This window comes from Hemitrygon akajei, chromosome 11 (assembly GCF_048418815.1).
Source record: "Hemitrygon akajei chromosome 11, sHemAka1.3, whole genome shotgun sequence".
Classification (NCBI taxonomy): domain Eukaryota; kingdom Metazoa; phylum Chordata; class Chondrichthyes; order Myliobatiformes; family Dasyatidae; genus Hemitrygon; species Hemitrygon akajei.
In genome coordinates this window covers 102514929-102536809 of record NC_133134.1, presented here as the reverse complement: position 1 = coordinate 102536809, position 21881 = coordinate 102514929, and the positions used below count along the sequence as shown (strand labels likewise).

At 40.3% G+C, this 21881-nt stretch overlaps 1 protein-coding gene across 3 annotated transcripts in view; it reads left to right on the top strand.

Annotated features, from left to right (window-relative positions):
* Positions 1–21881, top strand: part of LOC140735872 (regulation of nuclear pre-mRNA domain-containing protein 2-like) — an 85061-nt gene that overhangs the window by 58689 nt on the left and 4491 nt on the right. For 2 of the 3 annotated variants that reach the window (XM_073061433.1, XM_073061435.1), the window contains exons 4-9: positions 7521–7573; positions 9660–9786; positions 12053–12228; positions 13489–13771; positions 15304–15522; positions 21553–21756. In XM_073061433.1, coding sequence (XP_072917534.1) covers positions 7521–7573; positions 9660–9786; positions 12053–12228; positions 13489–13771; positions 15304–15522; positions 21553–21756 — 1062 coding nt within the window. The remainder of the gene's footprint in view (positions 1–7520; positions 7574–9659; positions 9787–12052; positions 12229–13488; positions 13772–15303; positions 15523–21552; positions 21757–21881) is intronic. The other variant, XM_073061434.1, reaches the window with a different exon arrangement.

Here is a 21881-nt window from a genome sequence, read left to right as displayed (position 1 = left end):
CCTATGGTTTGGCCTGTAGATGTCTCCAATGTGAAGTTTGTTAATTGTCCCAGCAAGTCACTCATTCCAAGGTCAGGTAGGCAAGAAATAGTAAATGCGGACCACTCTACTAATGTTGTGTGAACGATAATGAGATAAGATTTTGATAATGAGGCAAGGTGTGTTGAGTACACACTTTGGGAGAGGTAGTGGAGCTGAAATAAAATCAACGCATTGTTTCTGGTGATAGGACAATTTTGTTTTTCTTTATCAGATAAAACTAATGTGCCTGGGATTAAAACAGAAAGTGCTAAGAAAGGAAATCATGATACATTAGTTAACTTCACAGATGCTGTCCAATTTACTGAGTAATCCTGGCACTTCCTGCTTTCAGTGTCTGTATAAGTAAGAAGCAATAGATGCCAGTTAGTCAGTGTGCTGCTGTTAATGACACCACAAGAATCGAACAGCTTGGGCCTATTAATGTCTGGAGAAAACATGCTCATTCTTGCTTTGCTACTTTTTGATTTGCAGTTGTTGCTGAACAAGTTGTGATTTGTGCGAAGAAAAGCAGTTTGCTTTTCATTAAGCTCCCTTAACCAAATTTACTATGCCAAATAAAAACAGCAATGGCACTGTGGGTACAGAATGGTGCTGCCTCTGTCTGCTCATCGGTTTCAGCAATTGTAATGGTGGTTCCATTGTAACATGATAATGGTGTACCAAACAAATCTCACTTCACCAATCAACCTTGCAGCTCTTTATTTCATCTCTCCCAGTTTCACCTATCACCTGCCATCTTGTACTACTTCCTCCTTTCCCCTCACCTTACTTTGACTTCTCATCTTTTTCCCCCAGTGCTGATGAAGGGTCTTGGTCTGAAACGTCGACTATTTACTCTTTTCCATAGATGCTACCTGGCTTGCTGAGTTCATCCGGCATTTTGTGTGTGTTGTTTGCTCTATAGAAACTTGGGTTACAGCACAACAAAAAAGCACAGATGTAAGCAGGTTTTCTTGAATGCGCTATAACCAATGCACTGTGGAAATGTTATAGCAGAATTACCTATACCTTGATTCATCATAGATTTCTTTGTCTTACTAATAAATAAATGCCGAGGTATGTTATTTGAAGTAACACAAAATTGCATCAGTGCAAATCTATTACTGCCAAAGTCTTTCCTTGGTAAAACTGAGAATGCTTTTAATGTGTGGTTAATAGGGCACTCAGATCAACAGAATATGGTGACTTCCTTGGGCACAACCTGTCTTAATGCGGTGGACATTGGGACCCAGCGGCAGAGCTCTGAATCCACAGTGTTTCTGTTCACAAAAATAATCACGATCACGATTGAAAATAAAGTGGAAATAATAAAGCGATCAGAAAGAGGTGAAACACCATCGGTCATTGGAAAAGCGTTAGGCTACAGTCGGTCAATAATCGGAACAATTTTAAAGAATAAAGTGAGAAAGGCCCTGCCTCAATGAAAGCTACAATTATTACTAAGCAACGCAGTGGTTTAATTATTGGGTTTTGGGGTTTTGGGTTTTTGATCCTCCACATCAACCAGGCGTGGATGGAGAGAGTGCTTGGAAATGGTCTGTCACTGGATCGAACTTGGGAACTTCCCCAGGCCGGCACTGAAACATATGTTCTTAAGTGTTTTATATGCATAGAAAGGTAAAATATATACTATATACTAAGACCAACATTTGACTAACTGTCGCTAAATAATACCGGATGTACCTGTTCCGACTTACATAGTAAGAGAACTTCTGATTTTTAAAAAAATCCAGATCCACGGTAACCTACGCACATTCTCCCGTATACTTTAAATCATCTCTAGATTACTTATGATACCTAATACAATGTAAATTCTATGTAAAATAGTTGTTATACTGCATTGTTTAGGGAATAGTGACAAGAAAAAAAGTCTGTACATGCTCGAACAACAAGTGCTGGAAGAGCACTTCCGGGTTTTCTCTATTCACGGTTGGTTGATTAGCGCATTGTGGAACTCGCGGATAAGGAGGGCCGACTATTCTTGTTGAAAGGTCAAGGAAGCACAGTGAATAATAGAATTGTGATCCAACCGAAAACCTGTGGTTAAAAAAATAATTGGAGCTTGCTGAATATTTATATTGTGATGCTTACTACTACCTATTCCAATAGTGTTAACTTTGATGAAAATTCAATCTGTATAGCAGATTTCTGATAATGAATCTGTAAATCACAAAATCTTCTGGTCTGTCCATCATACAATCAACTACAAACTTTAATCACCTCATAATTATTGGTTTTAAGCTTGGATTGAAACAGCAGCTGCTGGTAAAGTTCAGCCAATTGTGTGTTAAGCTGGATGTGTTGATTCTGGCGAGTGAATTGGTCCACTGATTGCAGTAACCTACCAGCTGACCATTCTTCTCGTCTAACCATCTGACCTTAATCAAGCTTGTTGACCTGTGAAGCAGACTAACTCCTGTGTGCAGCTTCACCATCAAAATTAACTTTCTGCTTCCTCCTCTTCAACTTTGTAACATAACTGTTGTTCTCATTGTCAGGATCAGACTTCTGGGTGTGTAGTTTCTCCTGGATGAGCACCATGTTTGTGCCTTAAACCATTCTGTGACATTTTCTGCACATAAAAACATAATTTTAGTGCTTAGGACAGCAGGAAGAATTGGACAATGTAAAAATGAATAAAAAGGGCCAATAATGCACATTCTTGAATCATAGTCTGGAGGGTGGGGGCAGTTTATCAATCAGTGAATGTACCGGGCAAAAATCAAGAACTACCAAGCAGAAAAAATACATAATTTGTTGTCAAGGGAGTGATTTGCATTTAAAGTGCTTGGAGGTGGTTGATAAGAGTTGATGTCTGTTTCTGTTAGTTATCACCAGTGAAGACCATGAAGGGGGCCAGATGTTTCAGAACAAAATGTTTTAAATACTTACCAGTTCCGTTCAGTGCAAGTGCAAACAAAAATATTGTTGTGCAGTCTGGATCAATCTTGCAGAAAGATGTCAGAGTAAGCAGGCACAAATTCCACTATTTGTCATTATTTTTAATGGGATGACGGACAGCTGACTTAAAGTGAAAATGGGTATGGATGAAATTTTTGGCAGAAGGAAAGAAGTCTTCAAATTTTGATTATTTAAAATGAAATTGAATATTTGGTGACACAATCTACTTTTGCTGTTCCGGTTTATTCATGAGGCTGACGAAGTTCAATTTCAAACATTGTTAGATTGTTGCGGATCTTGTTCGTACATTATAAAATAGTTTTGTCTGATATTGAAGTGTCTATGATATTTAATAAATTAAACCTTAAGCAATGGATGTTCAGTTGATTACTCAACTCTCAACAGGGCCACATTTGTCTTTCTAATGTAATAGTTGTCTTTATTGAGCAACCTCTGTTGGTTCCTATTGCCCTAAAACCCCAATGAAAATATTAACCTAAAGAAAACATTTCAGTTGCTGAATTTTCTTCTCTGGCAGGTTTAGGTGAAATAATCTAGAAAAATCTGCTTCATCTCTCTCCTTTCTGTTGTTTGCATTTAGCATACACTTACTCCCAATCACTAACAGTTTATACATCCTATTCCAACTGACCATCTCTGTGTATTAATGGGAGTGACATCAGCGCCGGACTCTGGAGCAAAGATTCCCGAGTTCGAACCCAGTTGGGCCACTCCCGGGCACACTGGGTTGAGTGTCAAGCTTGCAACTCAGCCTTGTGAAAAAACAACTGCGCCGTGAGAAGGACGTGGGGGGGACCACTCACAGAATCTTTCCTCCAAGACAACCACTTGAAAAAAAAATGGTCGCCGAAGCTCTGGCAGAGTATGGCGCACAAAAAAAAAGTGTTTGAAGATAGGGACAAGGGATTGGTGTGATGGGATAAAAGTGGGTAATCCTGACTATGCTGTCAGAATCATTTCTCTCCAGAAATTGCTGCATGTTTGTTCAAAGCACGGGTCTGGATTAGTTTGCATCTTCTATTGTAATCCACTGGGGCCAATTACAGAACACCAAATGCCCAGAAGACTCATTTCTGAGAGCTTCTGAAGAGACATGGCTTCAAAAGTTTCAAAGCAAAGATGCACCAGTATGTCATAAGCACATACTGTACAGTTAAGGTTCATAGCATTCAAACCACAGGAACCGTGCTGTTGTAGTAAAAGAAAATCACATCTGGGTCCTGAAACTAAACGGCTCAATTCTTTCTCAACGTGTGCTGCTCAGTTTTTTGATTGTTAGTGATTTTCACTGAAGGTACCTCTCTGATAAACACTTAAAAGTTGCAAGGAAAAGTTTATGCACCCTTTGCAGTTACCTGGTTTGTTGCATCAATTACTTGTAAAGTGTGGTCTGATTTTCATCTAAGTCACATTAGTAGATCAACACAATCTACCTAAACTAATAACACACAAACAATTGTCCTACTTGTCAATACTGAGTACACCATTTAAGCAATCACAGTCTAGGTTCAGTTAAGTTTGTGAACCTCTGGGGTAATGCCTTCTACAAAAGCTAATTGGAGTCGCGTGCTCCAATCAATGAGATGAGATTGGAGGTGTGGGTTGTAGAGGTGCCCTGCCTATCAAAAGACACAAACTTAGGTTACTGGCAGAGCCTGCTCTTAAGAAAAATCTGATTACATCAGAATCAGGTTTGTTATTACCAGCATCTCTTGTGAGATTTGTTAACTTAGCAGCAGTTCAATGCTATACATAATATAGAAGAAGAAAATAAATAGATTACAATATACGTATAATGAATAGATTAAAAATTGTGCAAAAACAGAAATAATATATAATATAAAAATGTGAGGTAGTGTTCACGGGATCAGTATCTATTTAGGAATCGGATGGCAGAAGCTGTTCCTGAATTTCTGAGTGTGTGCCTCCTACCTGATGGTAACAGCGAGGAAAGACCACGCCCTGGGTGCTGGGAGTCCTTAATAATGGACACTGCCTTTCTGAGACACTGTTCCTTGAAGATATCCTGAGTGCTTTGTAAGTTAGTATCCAAGCTGACTAAATTCATGCACCATGCCTTGATCCAAACAACTTTCAGAGGACCTTAAAGCAATTCTGAAGACCTGGGTGTTCATCAGTACAAAGAAAAGAGAAATTGTCTGCAAATGGAGGAAATTCAGTACTGTTGCTACTCTCCCTAGGAGTGAGCATCCTACAAAGATTACAGCAAGACCACAATGTGCAATGCTGAAGGAGGTGAAAAAGAACCCACAGGTAACAGCAAAAGACCTGCAGAAATCTCTGGAATTTGCTAAAGTTTCTGTTCATGTGGTCACGATATTTTAAAAAAAACACTGAATGAGAATGGTTTTCATGGAAAACACCTTGGAGGAAACAAAAAAAACCATTGCTGCACGTCTCAAATTTGTCAAAGACCACCTGGATGTTCCACAACACTTCTGGGACAGTGTTCTGTGGACAGATGAGATAAAAAGTTGCACTTTTTGGCAGAAATGCACACCGACCGCTATGTTTGGAGGAAAAAGGGCAGTGCACATCAACACCAAAACTACTTTCCAACTGTGAAGCATAGTGGAAGTAGCATCATGGTTTGGACCTGCTTTGCTGCCTTAGAACTCGGACAGTTTACAATTTTTGAGAAAACAATGAAATCAAAGTTGTTTCAAGTCATTTTCCAGAAGAATGTCAGAGTAGTAGTCTGTCACCTAAAGGTTGAAAAGTTGGATGATGCAGCAAGACCGTAAACCAAATCACAAGAGTAGATCAACAACAGAATGATTTAAAAAGAAGAAAATTTGTGTTTTGGAATGGCCAGATCAGAGTCCAGAGCTTAACCCAGTTGAGATACTGTGGCATTATCTGAAGAGGGCTGTTCATGAAGGTATTCCAGTAATATTGATATTAAATACGTCTGCGGCATGCTACTGCCTGCACTGGACCCCCTTCAATTCACCTACCGATGGAACTGGTCTACTAATGATGCCACAGCCACAATACTACACATTGTCCTAACTCAACTGGAGGAGAGGAATGCATATGTTAGAATGCTGTTCCTGGACTACAGTTCAGCATTCAACACCACAATTCCCTCCAGACTTGACAGGAAGCTCAGAGGCCTCGGCTTGCACTCCAGGTTGTGCAGCTGGACCCTGGACTCCTGAGATCACTGACAGGTGATAAGGATAGGTTCCCTCACCTCTGACCCTGAACACAGTTGCCCTCAGGCTTGTCCTGAGTCCCCTCCTCTACTCCCTAATATCCACAACTGTGCTGCCACACGCACTTCCAATCTGCTATCAAATTTGCAGATGACAGGACATTGATTGGCCTTATTTCTAGCGGTGATGAGACAGCCTGCAAAGAAGAGGTGAACACCCTGACACAGTGGTGCCAAGATAATAATCTGTCCCTCAATGTCCAAAAATCAAAAGAGTTGATTGTGGATTACAGGAGGAACTGAGACAGGCTCGCCCCGATCAAATTCAATGGGACTGCATTTGAGAGGGCGTGTAGTTTCAAGTTCCTTGGTGTACACATCACTGAAGATCTCACCTGGACTGTACACACTGGTTGTGTGATAAAAAAGCACAACAGTGTCTCTTCAACCTCAGGCAACTGAAGAGGTTCGACATGAGCCCCCAAATCCTCAAGGCCTTCTAAAGAGGCACCATTGAGAACATCCTGACTGGCTGTAACACTGCCTGGTATTGGAACTGCACCAACCTTGATCGCTGGGCACTGCAGAGAGTGGTATGGACAGCTCAGCGCATCTGTGGATGTGAACTTCCCTCCACTGAGAACATTTACAGCAGCAGGTGTGTAAAGAAGGCCTGGAAGATCATTGGGGACACCAGTCACCTCGACCATAAATTGTTCAGCTGATTTCATCTGGCAAACAGTACCACAGCATTAAAGCCGTGACGAACAGGCTACGGGACAGCTTCTTTCTACAAGCCATTAGACTTATAAATTCACATGTCTGTACATTGTGACGGAGTCATAACACAAAAGATTTTTACTCCCTCATGTGGGATGGATGTAAGATTTAAATAAATAAATTCAAATAGAATCCCAGAAACAGTTTCGTTTGGAAGAATGGTCTACAGTTCCTCCTCATTGTTGTGCAAGTCTGATCATTAGCTACAAGAAATATTTTAGTGGAGGTTATTGCTGCTAAAGGAGGTTCTACCAGTTATTAAATACAAGGGTTCATAAACTTTTTCCAGCCTGGACTGTGAATGATTAAACAATGTGTTCAATAAAGGCATGTTCAATTGTTTGTGTGTAATTAGTTTAGACAGATTGTGTTTATCTATTATTGTAACTTTGATGAGAATCAGACCACATTTCATGAGTAATTAATGCAGAAAGCAGGTATTTGCAAAGGGTTCAAAAACTTTTTCTTGCATCAATATATTTTGTCTGCTCATTGATGCAAACTAGTGATATCTTACTAACAGCAATGTTTGTATGCCTCTGTTTCAATGGGACTATCATGTGCATAACTGATTTCATCTTTCTATTTTCCCCCGCAGTGAGCAGTAAGACAAGAGTAGTTGTGAAATCCAAGATACTAGCTGAATTCAGGGTGAGTCTGTATTTTATTCCATGAGGGTCTTGACCCCAAACATCAACAATTCCCTTCTGAACACAGCTCAGTTCTTCCAACAGATCCCTGCTTCTGTAGTCTCTTTGGTTTGCATCTATTTTTGTGCATCCAGTCTCTCCAGTTCCTGAAGTTTGGATTTCTCGGGTTCATTTGTCATTGGAGACTATACTGCAAAGCCTGTTCTTATATTGTCACTTCTGTCTTTGGATTATGGGAGGTATCATCACTGCATCCAATTATTTTCTCATCTGAATCCCCTACACACAACAACAAGCTGCATTTTTTTAAATGATGCAGCTAATTAATGATGTTAATATTCCTCATCTTGATATGATTACAAAAGTCAGATTTTTTTTCCATAAAAAGAAACCAAACTGCAAATATTTGATAAATTTAACATTTTAACTTCCCCCATGGATATCACTATTGATGATGCTGGAGTAAACCATCCTTTGTGAGCCAATGCTGCTCATTGACGAGTTTAAGACAAAGATCTCATCGGCTGATGAGGGTAATAGAAAGAGATCAGAAATGCACAGTTTCTATTTGGGCTGTGAGTCAGATTTCTGAACAATGAACCAACTCTTGAACACTACCTGGCTGTTTTTGCTCTCTTTTTGCACTAAGTTATTGAATCTGACAATGTGTTCCTAGTAGAATTTGATTCTCAGTCTAGGGAGAGTCTTGAACTACATGGTCGGCATACTGCTATATGTTTCGTTCACGGACATGCAAGACTGAAGTCTTGGTGCCTGGCTGGCATTTGTTCAATAGTTACATTAATGCTCTGGAGAAAGAGCCATTAGGTGACATTTCCAAATTTGCCCATGATATAGAAATAAGTGGAAGGGTATACTGTGGTATATAAATAAATTGAGCGAGTGCGCAGAAGACTGGAGAGTTGAGTGTGCAGTCATGCACTGCAGTAAGAGAAATCAAAAGGCAGTTTATTATCTAAGGGGAGAGAGACTGCAAATGAGTGAAGTTCACAAGGATCTAGGTCTTCTAGTGCATGAGTCACACAACAGCTATCAAGCAACTGGCATTAAAAGATGGAGTTTTACAAAAGTTTTGGTGGAGCATCTCCTAGAATACTGTATGCACATTTAGTCCCTGGTAAATTTACAGTAACATTGAAGGCAGTACAAAGGATGTCCACTAGTTTATTTTCTGGAGTGACATTTAAGATTCTAAGGCTTGACAAGGGTACTGTTGGGATATTTTCATTTGTGATTGAGCCTTGAGCAAGGTGACGTGTCTTTTAGAGGGTGGTGGTAGAAGCAGTATCATTAGAACTAGTTAAAATGGAGGTGGCTGAAGATTTGATAGATCAGGGAACAGTGGAGGTCATATAGAGAGAAGGCAAGCAGGTTGGAGGGGCCTAGTGGCATACTACTGCTGCTTTTCATGTTCACTGTCATGTGGTGAGGCCATAATTGAAAACTCTGGTTACTGAGAAGTTCTAAATCTCTTTGCATCCAATTTAGAACTCAGTAAGTGTAATCATTGTTACACTTCCAATGAACAGGAAAGCTGTTGAATCTAGTCTTTCTCATAAAGAATTTTATTTGCAATCTGCATGCAACTTGATTTCACAAAGAGCCAGGATGCAACAATCAAGTAATCTTCAATTTTTAGAGATGCTGGGTACTGGTGAGAATTCCATATTCTTTGGAAAATATCTCTCTGAATTTTTGCATTCATCTGAGAGAGTAAGCAAAGCGCTGTGAGAAAATGCACCATTTTTGGTGCAACACTGTTCTGGTGCTTCACTGAGAGCGTTGCTAGCCATTTCCCTGCTTGTGAGCCTTGAACTTATGAACAAGTGATTCAAAATACAAGGGAGTCCCCACTGAACCACATCTTGCAGATTGAGACAAAGTAAATTTGAATCCTTCTTTGTCCAATTTAAGCAATTAGCTTTGCAATTCTTTGAATGTATTTCACTGCTCTTCCATATCTAGAGAGTGGATATTCTCACCTGGCTTGTGAATTGCAAAGGGTGAAATGGAACTTTGGGAGTTTAATCACAGTTTCATAAAAGCTGGGCTGTTTTGTTTTGCAGCCTTCAGCACTGATCGATCAGCTGGGGTCATACAAACAAGCTGAGGATGAGCGGGAGTTCAAAGAGAAACAACTTGGGACACTCCGCGTGGATGTCTGTAGCACAGAGACTCTGAAGAGATTGAAAGGTAAAGCTGTGAATTGTTCGAATATCTGCAGATTGTTTGTTATGGAGAGGGGTTTGAACTCTTGTGCTTTATGTGGGTCCTTTGCGTTGGCCCCGAGTTTGCCCATTTTCACACTGCTTTGCTACTTTGTTATGGTGGTCCCAGTTGTGCTGTTCCTACTGTATATGCTGCTGATCTCTGCGTGAGGTCCAGCAGTAGAGCTTCAAACAGCATAACTGGTCTCAGGTCCTCTGCTGGGTTGGGCTTCAGCTGCTTCATTTGAATGCTGATTGTGAGGGTGTGGAATGAATAGGTATGTATATTTAAAAAAACTTTGTTCATTTGGTTTTTCTAGCTGTTAAATGTTTCTGAATATCAGGGATTTCAGAAGCAATGACAAAACTTTAAAATGAAGTAGATCTCGGATGGGGCTTTGCTAAAAGGTTTACAGAGGAGTTTGAAGGCAGTAAAAAAAAAACAGATGCTGGAGGAACGCAGGAGATCAAACAGCAACATCTGTGTAGGTCAATCCAGAAGAGTGCTCGTTTCTCTGCAGTGGCTTCTCAGAGCCTTGCTGTTCATGGTCATGAGCTTGTGTATCTGTGGGTAAGTAAAATGAAAATGTGAGATACAACTAAAGCCCAGTATAGGAAACTCTAGGCTTAGGTTAGGAATCATTTGCTTATTTCTTGAGATGTGGTTCTCCTACTTGGGTCAGCATCCAATCTGTGATTGCAGTGCTAAAGTTCAAAGTTACCATGTACTAGCTTGAGCAGCACAGTAGTGTAGCGGTTAGCACAGTGACTTTACAGTGCTAGTGATCACCAGTCCCACCCCTGTCTGTACGTTCTATCCATGATCGTGTGTGTTTCTTCTCTGGTGCTCCAGTTTTTTCTCACATTTCAAAGATGTATGGGTTGGAGTTAATAAGTTGTGGGCACGTTATCTTAGCACCAGAAGCATTGCAACACTTGCAGGCTGCCCGGCGCAATTCTTGGACTGTGTTAGTTGTTGACACAAAATAGCACATTTTTCTATGTCTCAATGAACATCATCATCACGATATGATGTGGGCCTTCCATCTGTCTTTAATCTGAGAAGTTCGAATAAGCTCTTCAATGTGTCAGTGTACATGAAATAGAAAGTTAACCTTATCTGAAGATTCATTTACTTGCAGGCATTTATAGGAATAAAATAAATACCATGGAATATTTATGAAAATCTATACATAAATACTGACAAAACAACTGACGAAGGGTCTTGGCCAGAAACATCGACAGTGCGTCTTCCTATAGATGCTGCCTGGCCTGCTGCGTTCCACCAGCATTTTGTGTGTTTTGTTTGAATTTCCAGCACCTGCAGGTTTCCTCGTGTTTGTGTGACAGAACAACTACTGTGCAAATGAGGAAAAATACTGAGGACCAGAGTTGTAAAGTGTCCTTGAAAGTGAGTCTGTAGGTTCTTAGAATCAGTTCAGAGTTGCGGTGAGTGAAGTTGTCCACACTGGATCAGGAGCCTGATGGTGTAGAGTAATAACTGTTCCTGAACCTAGTGTTGTGGGACCCAAGGCTTCTGTACCTCCTGCTCGATGGTAGTAGCAAGAAGAGGACCTGGCCTGAATTGTGGGGATCCTTGATAGGGATGCTGCTTTTTTGAGGCAGTGCTCCATGTAAATGTGCTCAGTGGTGTGGAGGTTTTACCTGCGATGGACTGGGCAGTATCCACCACTTTCTGTACACTTTTCTGTTCCTGGACATTGGTGTTTCTATACCATGCTAAGATGCGTCCAATTAAGATACTTTCCATTGTGTATCTGTTGAAGTTTGTCAAAGTTAACAGAGACAGTTAAAGAGAATCTACAGTTTAAAGAACATTACTTCCAGACTTCTCTGCCAATAAAGTGCCTTAATTGTGAAATAGTTGTAATAATGGAGGAAGCATGGGAAAATTTAAACTACGCACAGCCAAAAATGTGTGGGGATTATTCGTGATAAATATGGCCAATGGACATTTAAATGGTTATATAAAGCTGTTTAACGTGTATAAATTTTGAATTTCTTTGTAGTTTTGAATAACAGAATTAATATATTGTAGTCAGGAAACAGTTATTTGTCCATTTTGTTGATCTCAGAACATTCAACTTTGTTTCTGAGTGATTTTAGAATGAATATCTATCTCTCCATCTCCCTTGATGCATTTCTCTGGCCCTTCGAAAAGCCAGCCTTAATTTTATGTTGACCAATCCTAAGTAACTTGTACAATGTGATGTTTAATTCTCATTTTACAGATCGTGCTGGAGGAAAACGATTTTCCAAAGATTTTGAAGAATCCAGTTCTAAATTAGAAGATTTCTGTGCAGAGCTTGAGAGGGAAGTGAAGAAGACCCCACCACTAATTGAAGCTCTAGAAAATGCAGAAATATTCTATGAGGCTCAGTACAAGGAGGTGAAGATTGTGGCAAACGTACGTATCTGTGTAAGATTCTTTATGAGAACTCATGCCAAACTTGTATGTGTATCCTGTAGCAAAGTCATTTACTGTCCAGTTTTTTTTTTAAACTTCATTTGTTATCCTTTTTTTTTGCAAAACTTAGTTTAGCCTTGTTCCAGAGTTTCTGAACAAAATTTTTGTATCAACTTCCATTTCCTTCATAATGCCACATGTACTGATTAAACCTCAGCCTTTTGGTTCCCAAAGCAAAGAATTTCCGGTGTGTCCCAGTGTTACCTTATTACATAACTAGTAAATAGCGGGCACTGTTCAAACCATTTAGCTTGCTTCCTATTCCTATTCTTCATGATTGTGCCTATTTGTAGATTCCACCCAGGAGGCTTAGCTTCATCACTGAGATCAGAAGGTAGGCATGATCCCCCTTAGATTTACGGGGTCCAAAGGCCTGCCTCTTCAAATTCCTCATGACCTCTAACACCTTGAGAACAAAGGCAGCAAATGGATGGAAAGGCCACCAGATATAAATTCTCATCCACTTGCTGCTTCATTGTCAGTCTTAAGTGTCTCTATCTTAATCATAGAGTCCCTTCAGCTCCAGTATTCTGTTACTGTAAGGCATGCTATATATCGCTCCTTGGTGGCAGTTCAGCAAAGCTCCATTGAAACCATCTCCCAACTCGAAGCCAAGGTCAGCACTTAACGTAATTATCACACTGTATTGATAGCAGTAATTGTGTTGTATGCTTGATGAACATATTCGTGACATTCCTGCCAGTTATAGTGTAGAGAATACTGATTAAACTTATTTCCCAGCTTTCTCCCTACTTTTCTTATGCTGGATAGTTAAGTACTGCATAGGAGCTTTGTTGGTGCTTTTACAGTTTCCCTCATATTCCAACATTACATAAACCGAGAGATGTTGCCAATGTGAAGATAATGCATACTTTGTTATGGATGGATGATCTTTCTAACCAAACTTAGATCGAGGGAACTTGCATGTGACTACTTTCTGACTAGTCTCGATTTGTTACTTTTGTTCCTCCCTGTGCTGTCTTTTCCCTTCTAGTGGCCGTTGGTTATTTAGTCGAGGGTATTGTCCCACAGGCACCATTATCCTCAGTAACTGGTTTTTGTTTTTTCTTCCTGTCACAAGTATCCTCCTCACTTCCAGTGTAATTTTCATTTCTTCTGGAGTGAACCAGGCCAATAGGAAAATCACAGTGTCTATGTGTTTCATTGTATGCTTCTTTGCTATTGATTACTTCCTTACAGGCCTATAAAACATTCGCCAATAGAGTCAACAACTTGAAAAAGAAGTTGGACCAGCTGAAAACAACCCTTCCTGATCCAGATGAGTCTCCCATTCCATCTCCGAGCATGGATGCTCCATCACCAACGGGCTCGGAGTCCCCTGTCCGCCCTACAGAGGAGGCTGTTGTGGAGCTGGTTGAAGAGAGCCCTAGGTCACCGCTGCCTGAGGCTTCAGGTGATAACTGTGATGTTGAGGACATGGAGCTTTCGGATGACGAAGCTGCAGAAGCATCGAACATAATAGGTATCAAGCTTAGCAAATATCAGTGGCACAAAGCAGGCCTTCCGGCCCACCTAACATTCCTTCCCCCTGTCACTGCCTTCCAGTATACTTTCCATTTTTTTCTCCTGTTTGTTTGACCACTGCTTTATGGTGTCAAGTTTCACCCTCATATCTTTGTATTCCCTGCATGGATTTGTTGTTATTAATGGGCTATTGTAATTGTTTCCCATCACTGAACATATTGCCTCCCTCTCCACCTCATACAGTCGATTCATATTGCACCTCTTTTTGCAGAATCCCTATCTTAATCTTTTTTGCTCACTGTAGTCACAGAACTAAGGGTAGTAAGTACTAGAATCAGTCTGCATCTGTGAGGAAGAACAATGTTAAAGTTTTAGCCCTTAACCTTTTGTGTCTTGTGACGACATCAATCCGCATATTTTTTATATTTCCTCTAGTGTTACTGTGTTCTGGGTATTAAAAAAAATGCGCTTTACACAGCATTTTGAGCAGACTAGTCACAACTTCTAGATGTTAACTTCTGTAGTCCTAAAAATCAGTATTTTGTTTACATCGTAAGTGTTTGGTGGCACTTTTAATGATGTGCTCGTCTGTGCCCTTATTATTTTTAGTCTTATTAGATAATTTAAAATAGATTTCTGTTTCAAGAATGGAAAACTTTAATTTTCAATTCAAAGTGCGTCCTTTAATAAGACTCTTTTAGAGTTTTTGTTTCTCCGATCTGAGTTTAGTTACCCAGATTGAATACTATCTAACACCCTCAATCTGACAGCATGTTTCAACCTAACAGGATTTTTCTTGCCTGACTCTCTCAGAATTCTGGAAGAGGTTCCACAGAGCTTGACTTACTAGGAGCAGTCAGGTGACAGAAATGCTAAAACAAACCAGCATTCACCTCAGCTGGGTCTGTTAATCTGGGACAGTCAGAATTTCACCTGAAGTTTCTGCAGTGTCTGTGCCTGAAATCAAACCTCACCTTCAAATCATGATGAAAAACATTTTCTCATGAATAGTCCAGCTCATTGCTTGACACTCAGTAATGATAGAAATGTTGCGGAATATCGGTAGCTTGGGTTGGCTGTTTAGAAGTTTGGTTGATCGCTGAGCTTGGTAAAATGTTTGCAAGTGTTTCGGCTCCAATTGAAAAGCTATCAGCTGTGCACAGGTAATAGCTTCTTAATTGGAGCTGAAACATCTGCAAACATTTTACCAAGCTGGGCAATCAACGAAACTTTCACTCAGTAAAGATGTTAGACCCCTCCTTACAGCTGCAGTACATCTAGTGTGTGCAGTCACTGCAGGACTGGTGGAATCAGAGAAATTCTACTGTTAGCAGCATGCAGCAGTGAGATGGAAAGACCATGATTGTTCCTCATTTCCATTGGAAGGATGAAATTGGGTCTAACTGCACCATCATATGACAATGTTAATATATCTGAGCACAGGTTAGCAGTATTCCACAAAGAACAGGATGGGAGGATATTTGCAGCTCACAGAACTTGAACCTTTTTCTTTTAATTGTTGCTGTCTAGCAGTGGAAAGAGATGAGAAGAAAGAAGAATCCAGTCCAAACACACCAGCAGCAAGTGCGAGCCCACAGCCAGAAAAGGCTTCAATTCAAGCAGAGAGCAGCACACAGGCAAAGAGTAGCTCCATAACACCACCACTGGGCCTGCCAAACCTGGCAAATATCGACTTGGGCAAAATTAGTTCTATCCTTAGCAGCCTGACAACTGCTATGAAGAACACAGGTGAGACACAGAGGCTTTGCTACACACCACCTCAAAAGGAATTACTCAGAAGTTGTTCAGGGCAATGGGTTGCATGTTTCAATATTTACCCATTTTGCAAAGAGGTTTTGTTAATTAATTAACAGTCTTACAAGTCAGTTTAATTTGGATTTTCTTCTTTGGTGATTACCTGCAAACGAAGTTTGTGCCTTCAGAACCATTCTGTGACTTAAGATATCATTGAAGATGACAGTCCACTGTAGTAGTGACTGAGTGGTGCATTGACAGCACTTGTGTGCTTGGAATCAATTATACTCAGCAATTACAACAGCATTTTCATATGTGGTTATGAGGGTCCTATGTTATTAAGTGAAGGAAATGTTAAAACTGATAAATAAATTAATGTCTCATTGTTCATGGGATCATACTCTGTGCCAAACAGCAATTCTTTAAGCTTGAACAAACATCTTGAGATAATGTGTAGTGTTATATAAATTAGTTATTTACTTTGTCTTTAATTGTTGGGAGTTCAGAAGCAAAGTCCATTGAAACAGTAAATCTTCTTTGAATGTGAGAAAGTGTCACTCCGTTGTGCTGTTCTCTTCTTTTAGTTGAGTCATGTTTGGGGCATGCTAGAAAGAGTGTTCTAATTGATCTGTACCTAACTCAAGAAGGCTAAATAATTCATTACATTTTGAAATTTTTCCCTGAACGTCTTTCTTACATTTAAAGTTTGATTGTAGTTTGCAATAACAGACCAAATTGTGTCATTTTATCTGCAACATATGGGTTAATGTAGTTTGGGTGTAAATTATAATCCTGAATTATAAGAAGTTGCTTGTGGGCGATCACATGGGACAATCAGTTTGATGATTTTATTACTAAGGAAATGTGGAAGCAAACCATTCTGCAAACAAGTTAAAGGTATTGTTGATTGTCTACTTTATAAGAAAATGAATGTGCAGTTTAGTATAAAATACAGTTATTCTAGTACAAACTGAATTGACTTTTAAAAAGCATCTTAGTTCTTGCATTCTTGCTATTTGTAACACATGCTGGTGATGACAGGATTTCTATTTACCTCCTCTTGGGTAAAGAGGCGGGATGAATAGAGATTCTGAGAAGGAACCTGGATTAGAAGCAGCCTCTGAGAACACAAAGGAACTGAGTAGGTAATTCTTACAGTAAACCATGAGAAAATGGTCAAAGAGACGTTAAAGTCCAAAGCTGATGTCAAACAGCCCTAGATTAGAATGTCAACATATTAGTAGCGATAATCCAATTTGGATTGACAATTTGTGAAAGGTATATCATTGAGTCTAGTCAATGAAATTAATTGACAAAACTTTGTTTTCAATTTGAATTTTGCTCAGTCAAAAAAACCTTAACAAAACACACAAACAGTACTACCTCCTAATCATAGCATAAAGAAAAAGTGTTGATGTGCTCACGGATTACATTTGTAGGGTGTTCATTGAGATTAACAGTCCCTGCGTACAGGGTGAAATCATTTCCCAACTTTATAATGATACAAGCCATCCTATTCAGTAACAATTAATTTCACAATATTGAAGCAGGGGGCACTTATACTTCAATCTAACCATGTGACCAGATGTGAAGGTTGCAAATCAAACAGAACTGTCCATTCTCTTAACGGATGCCAAAAAGTTTTCTTTAAGGCTTCTGACCTTCCACAAGTCAGCACTGTTCTGTGATTATTTTTTGGAAGGAGTGATGAAAGAAGCTTGAAATTAAGTTGATTGTAACTGGGTTGTTAATATACCATTCCTTGTATTTTAAAAAAACGTGCTTTACATGAGTGAAAAACAAGCTAATTACCCAAAGGAAATAAGAGAGACAGTAATAGCAGAACAAGAAAAGAATGATAACGAACGTAAAACAAATGTAAAAAAAAAATTTGTGTTGGTACGTGAACAGGAAAAATGTTGGAAAAGGAGAAGTGGGCTTATCAGAGACCAGAAAAGAAGTTTACTCAGAGTGATTGGGAATGGCTCAGGTACTAAATGAGTACTTTATAATAGCCTTCACCAAAAGAAAAAGCAGTACTGAAGTCCCAGCAAAGGTAAGTGTAATCAGGATTGTGGATGGGGCAGAAGTCGATGAAGAGTTTTAGAAAGTTTCGTCTCTCATTAAAGGTGGTAAATCACCTCATCTAGGTGGGGTACATCCCAGATTGATGAAGGAAGTAAGAGGAATTTGTAGAAGCCACTGGCTATAATATTCTGAACTATTATAGATTTGGGTGTGATGTCTAAAACATTTGTAGATACTACATCCTTGTTCAAAAATAGATGTAGAGATGGAGCTATCAATAGACCTTTAGTTACACCTTGATGGTGGAAAAACTACTGGAAACCATTGAGGATAAAATTAGAGTAAGACAACATGTCGAGCAATAATTCCTAACTAATTTGATAAAATATTTTGATATAATAGAGATGATTGATGAAAGTTAGTTAATGTTACAAGATTAATGTAACAGTAACTGATTTTACAAAATGTTACAAGATTAAAAGCCATGAGTTAATTGCATTTGTGGCAGCAGTGAGAAAGATTCAAAATTCAAGGTTGTTCATTGTCATTCCTTATACACGTGTGTGTGTGTGTGGCATCCGTTGGTCTCGAGAGACCGTGGATCTGCGCCTGGAGAGTTTTGATTCAGCCGCTGATGGTGTTGCAGCGTCTGTTGTGGCTGTACAGGCCCACATGGGAGTGACAGTCTCGGTTGCAGCGATTGCATTTGAAGATGCTCTCCTCCAATGTTGCCGTCTTTTCAGCGCGCATGCTTTTCCTCGGCGGCAAGCCTCAGTTTCTCTTCTCCTCGCTCCAGCCCTCTGTGTAGTTCTCGTCTCCAGCGTGAGCGATCATTCACGACGTCTTCCCATCTTTTGACGTCCAGGTCCATTGACTTCATGTCCCTTTTGCAGATGTCTTTGAAACGAAGATGAGGACGTCCTCGTGCTCTCTTGCTGGTGGTCAGTTCCCCGTACAGTAGGTCTTTCGGAATCCTTCCGTCCGGCATGCGATGTACATGTCCCAGCCAGCGGAGGCGGCGTTGTTGGAGAAGGGTGAAGAGGCTGGGTAACTGGGCGTGGGTAAGGACTTCGGTGTTGGTGACCCGGTCGGTCCATTTGATGCCCAGAACGCATCTCAGGCTGTGAAGGTGGAAGGCATTGAGACGTCGCTCCTGCCTGGAGTAAAGGCTCCAGGTCTCGCTGCGGTAGAGCAGTGTGCTGAGGACGCATGCCCTGTAGACTGCAATTTTGGTTTTCGTAATTAGCTTTCTGTTCTCCCAGACTCTCTTGGTCAGCCTGGCGAATGTGGTGGCTGCTCGTCCAATCCGCCTGTTGATCTCGGAGTCCAGGGAGAGGGTGTCCGTGATGGTGGAGCCAAGGTATGTGAATTCGTGGACTACCTCCAGCTCGTAATTGTTGATGTTGATGACGGGGGGTTGTTCAACACCTTGGCCCATCACGTTGGTCTTCTTCAGACTAATGGTTAGGCTGAATTCCTGGCAGGCTCTTGAGAGGTTGTCCATAAGTCGCTGCAGTTGCTCTTCAGAGTTTGTCGCCAATGCTGCGTCGTCTGCAAACAGCATGTCTCTGATGAGTACTTCACGTACCTTGGATTTTGCCCTCAGCCGGGACAGACTGAACAGCCTTCCGACCAATCTGGTATGAAGGTGTAAAGGAGAATGAAGTAATTGTTCACCGGATCCAATGCTGTACAAAAAAACACAATAAGGCAAATGGCACAGTAATAATAAAAACATAATAAATATAAATATGTACGATGGCAAATATACTTAAATTGACTAAATGTCCATTAAGTGACTCTAGGCACAGGAGTGTCTGTACATAAGGTGACTCTGGGGTGTGGCAGGGGGTTAGTGCATGGAAGTGTTCATCAGCCTTCCTATTTGGGGAAAGTAACTTTTTTGAGTCGAGTGGTCTTGGCGTGGATGTTATGTAGTCTCCTCCCTGAGGTGAGTGGGACAGTCAGTCCATGAGAAGGGTGGGTGGGATCCTTCATGATGTTACTGACACTTTTCCAGCATCTTTTTGTATATATGTCCTTTATGGTGGGTAGGTTGGTACCAGAGATGTGTTGGTATGTTTTGTTTATGACAATTGACTGTGTTACAGGACAATAAGACATCAGAGCAGAATTAGGCTATTTGGCCCATTGAGTCTTCTCCTCCATTCCATCATGGCTGATTTATTATCCCTTTCAACCCCATTGTCCTGCTTTCTCTCCAAGGGAACTATTGATGAAAGCCTTTTTTTGAACTAGAGGAAAATGGAGCTCCCCAAGACTCGGTACAGGAACTATTGATTTCTAAACGTATATTGATAATTTGGACCTAGTGAGGAGGGCAGAGTTCCCAAATTTACTCATGAATCAAAGATTGAACAGTGAGGAGAGTGGCAAAAGACTTCAAGGAGATGTAGGCAAACTGATGGAGTGGATAGCAGATGAATGCTAATGTTGATGGATCTTATGGATTGTTATGTTTTAGCTAGGAAGAATGAGCAGGACACAGTTCTAAAAGATCTGGGAGGATATATCTGATGTGGTTATTGAAATGGTTAAATATGCACAGGCTCCTGAGTATTATACTTAACAGCAAGAAAGTCATGATTGTCAGCACTAGTTCACCCTCTTCTGGAGTACTGTGTCCAGTCCTGGGCACTGTACTTTGAAAATATTGTAAAAACTTTGGACAGGATTGCAGAAGTTTGCCAAGATGGTTGGGATCGGGGATTTGATGAACAGTTGCTTCGTTTGGTTGAAGTTGAGATGGAATCTGTTAGGGGTATTAAAATCATGAACAGTCCAGACACAGAGGTAGAGCAATTGTTATTGTCTGAGGGAGTCAAGAACCAGAAAGTAGATAGAAAGTAATTGATAATTGGGCCAAAAGTGCCATGTCTGTTAAATGTCTTGAGTATTTAAGATCTAGAAAGTACTGCAAGGGATGTTGAATGGACGCATGGTGAGTCAGGATTTCTTTGGCTAGCCTGCCCCTTCAGGTTCAGTCTATATTCAGGAGCCTGTTACCATAGCCCAGCATGAATTGGGAGTGATCACAACTAAATATGGGTGGGATGGTGAGGGTGCATGTGAAGCAGACTGAATTGTACTGAATTGGACTGGTTGGTAACAAAAATACAATATTCATTCCTTAACAACTTGATTTTTTTGACCAGATAAGGATTAAATCAGGGTGGCTATCCTTTTGTTGAAAGTGTCTGTGACTGTAGGTAGGTGCTACAATTTTGCATTATTCTCATGGAAGCAGGTAGGTTTGATTAAATATTAAAACAATCGTTGCACTGTCACAGATTTATCAGAAATATTCATTTTTTTCACTGATGTTTTACAGAATGTAGTTTGAAAATACTAACATTTCAGGGTTGTGGATAGAAAATTTAAAAATATATTTGGCCTGTGAAATGTTTGTACTGTAAAGAAAATTCTTTTGTTTTTCCAAATATGTCTTTGTCTTGGCATAGGGTCAATGTCTGAGGGTTGGAAGCAGTTTGAAGAATTTAAGAGCATCATATAAGAAGCAGATTGCATTACTTTTGTTCCCATGTACTGACACTATAGTAATTAGTGACACCAATCTGCAGGGTAAGCCATACTCACCAGTTGAGGACCTTACGGCTTTTTGAGTATTACTATTGGATAACAGAGTGTGGACATAAATCAGGTAACATCCCACTGAACTCTGCCAGGATATGTGATCATGGGACCACACTTCCCCTATGTAAATCCACATAGTCTTCTTGGTAACTTGGACAAGCACATCCAGCCTGAACTAATTCTCTTAGCAAGTATTGGCAGATTTGGGTAATGCCATCTCTAATTCAAATTATGTTTGATATGAGACTACGTTAGATAGGTAAATGTTGGTTGTTTGAAGGATGAAATTGCTTTGAAGTGTTGTTTTAATTTTTGCTCCATTCTTTTGCCAGGTTGTCTTGTTACTGAACTTGTCAGATTTCTCTTTCTTGCCCTCTGCAGTCAGCCCAGTGATTGGTCAAACACCTGTTCCAGTGGCTTCTCCTGGAGCTCAGTCGAATACTGGCCAAAAGGCCCCTGTTCAGAAGCCTTCTCCAGTTCCTCCCAATCCTTTGGCAAGCATCCTGTCAAAAGTTGAATTAACTCCGGAGAGCATCTTGTCAGCACTCAGCAAGAGCCAGGGGTCTTCTGCTCCTGCACTGCAAGGTAAAGCTAAAGAAATCTATGAAGACTGACTGATCACATCATCATCTTATCTCTGCAACCAACAGGTCAATGTTCATATCTATCTCGGTATTGCAGACCATCACCTGTGCTGGCACTCGGAGCAA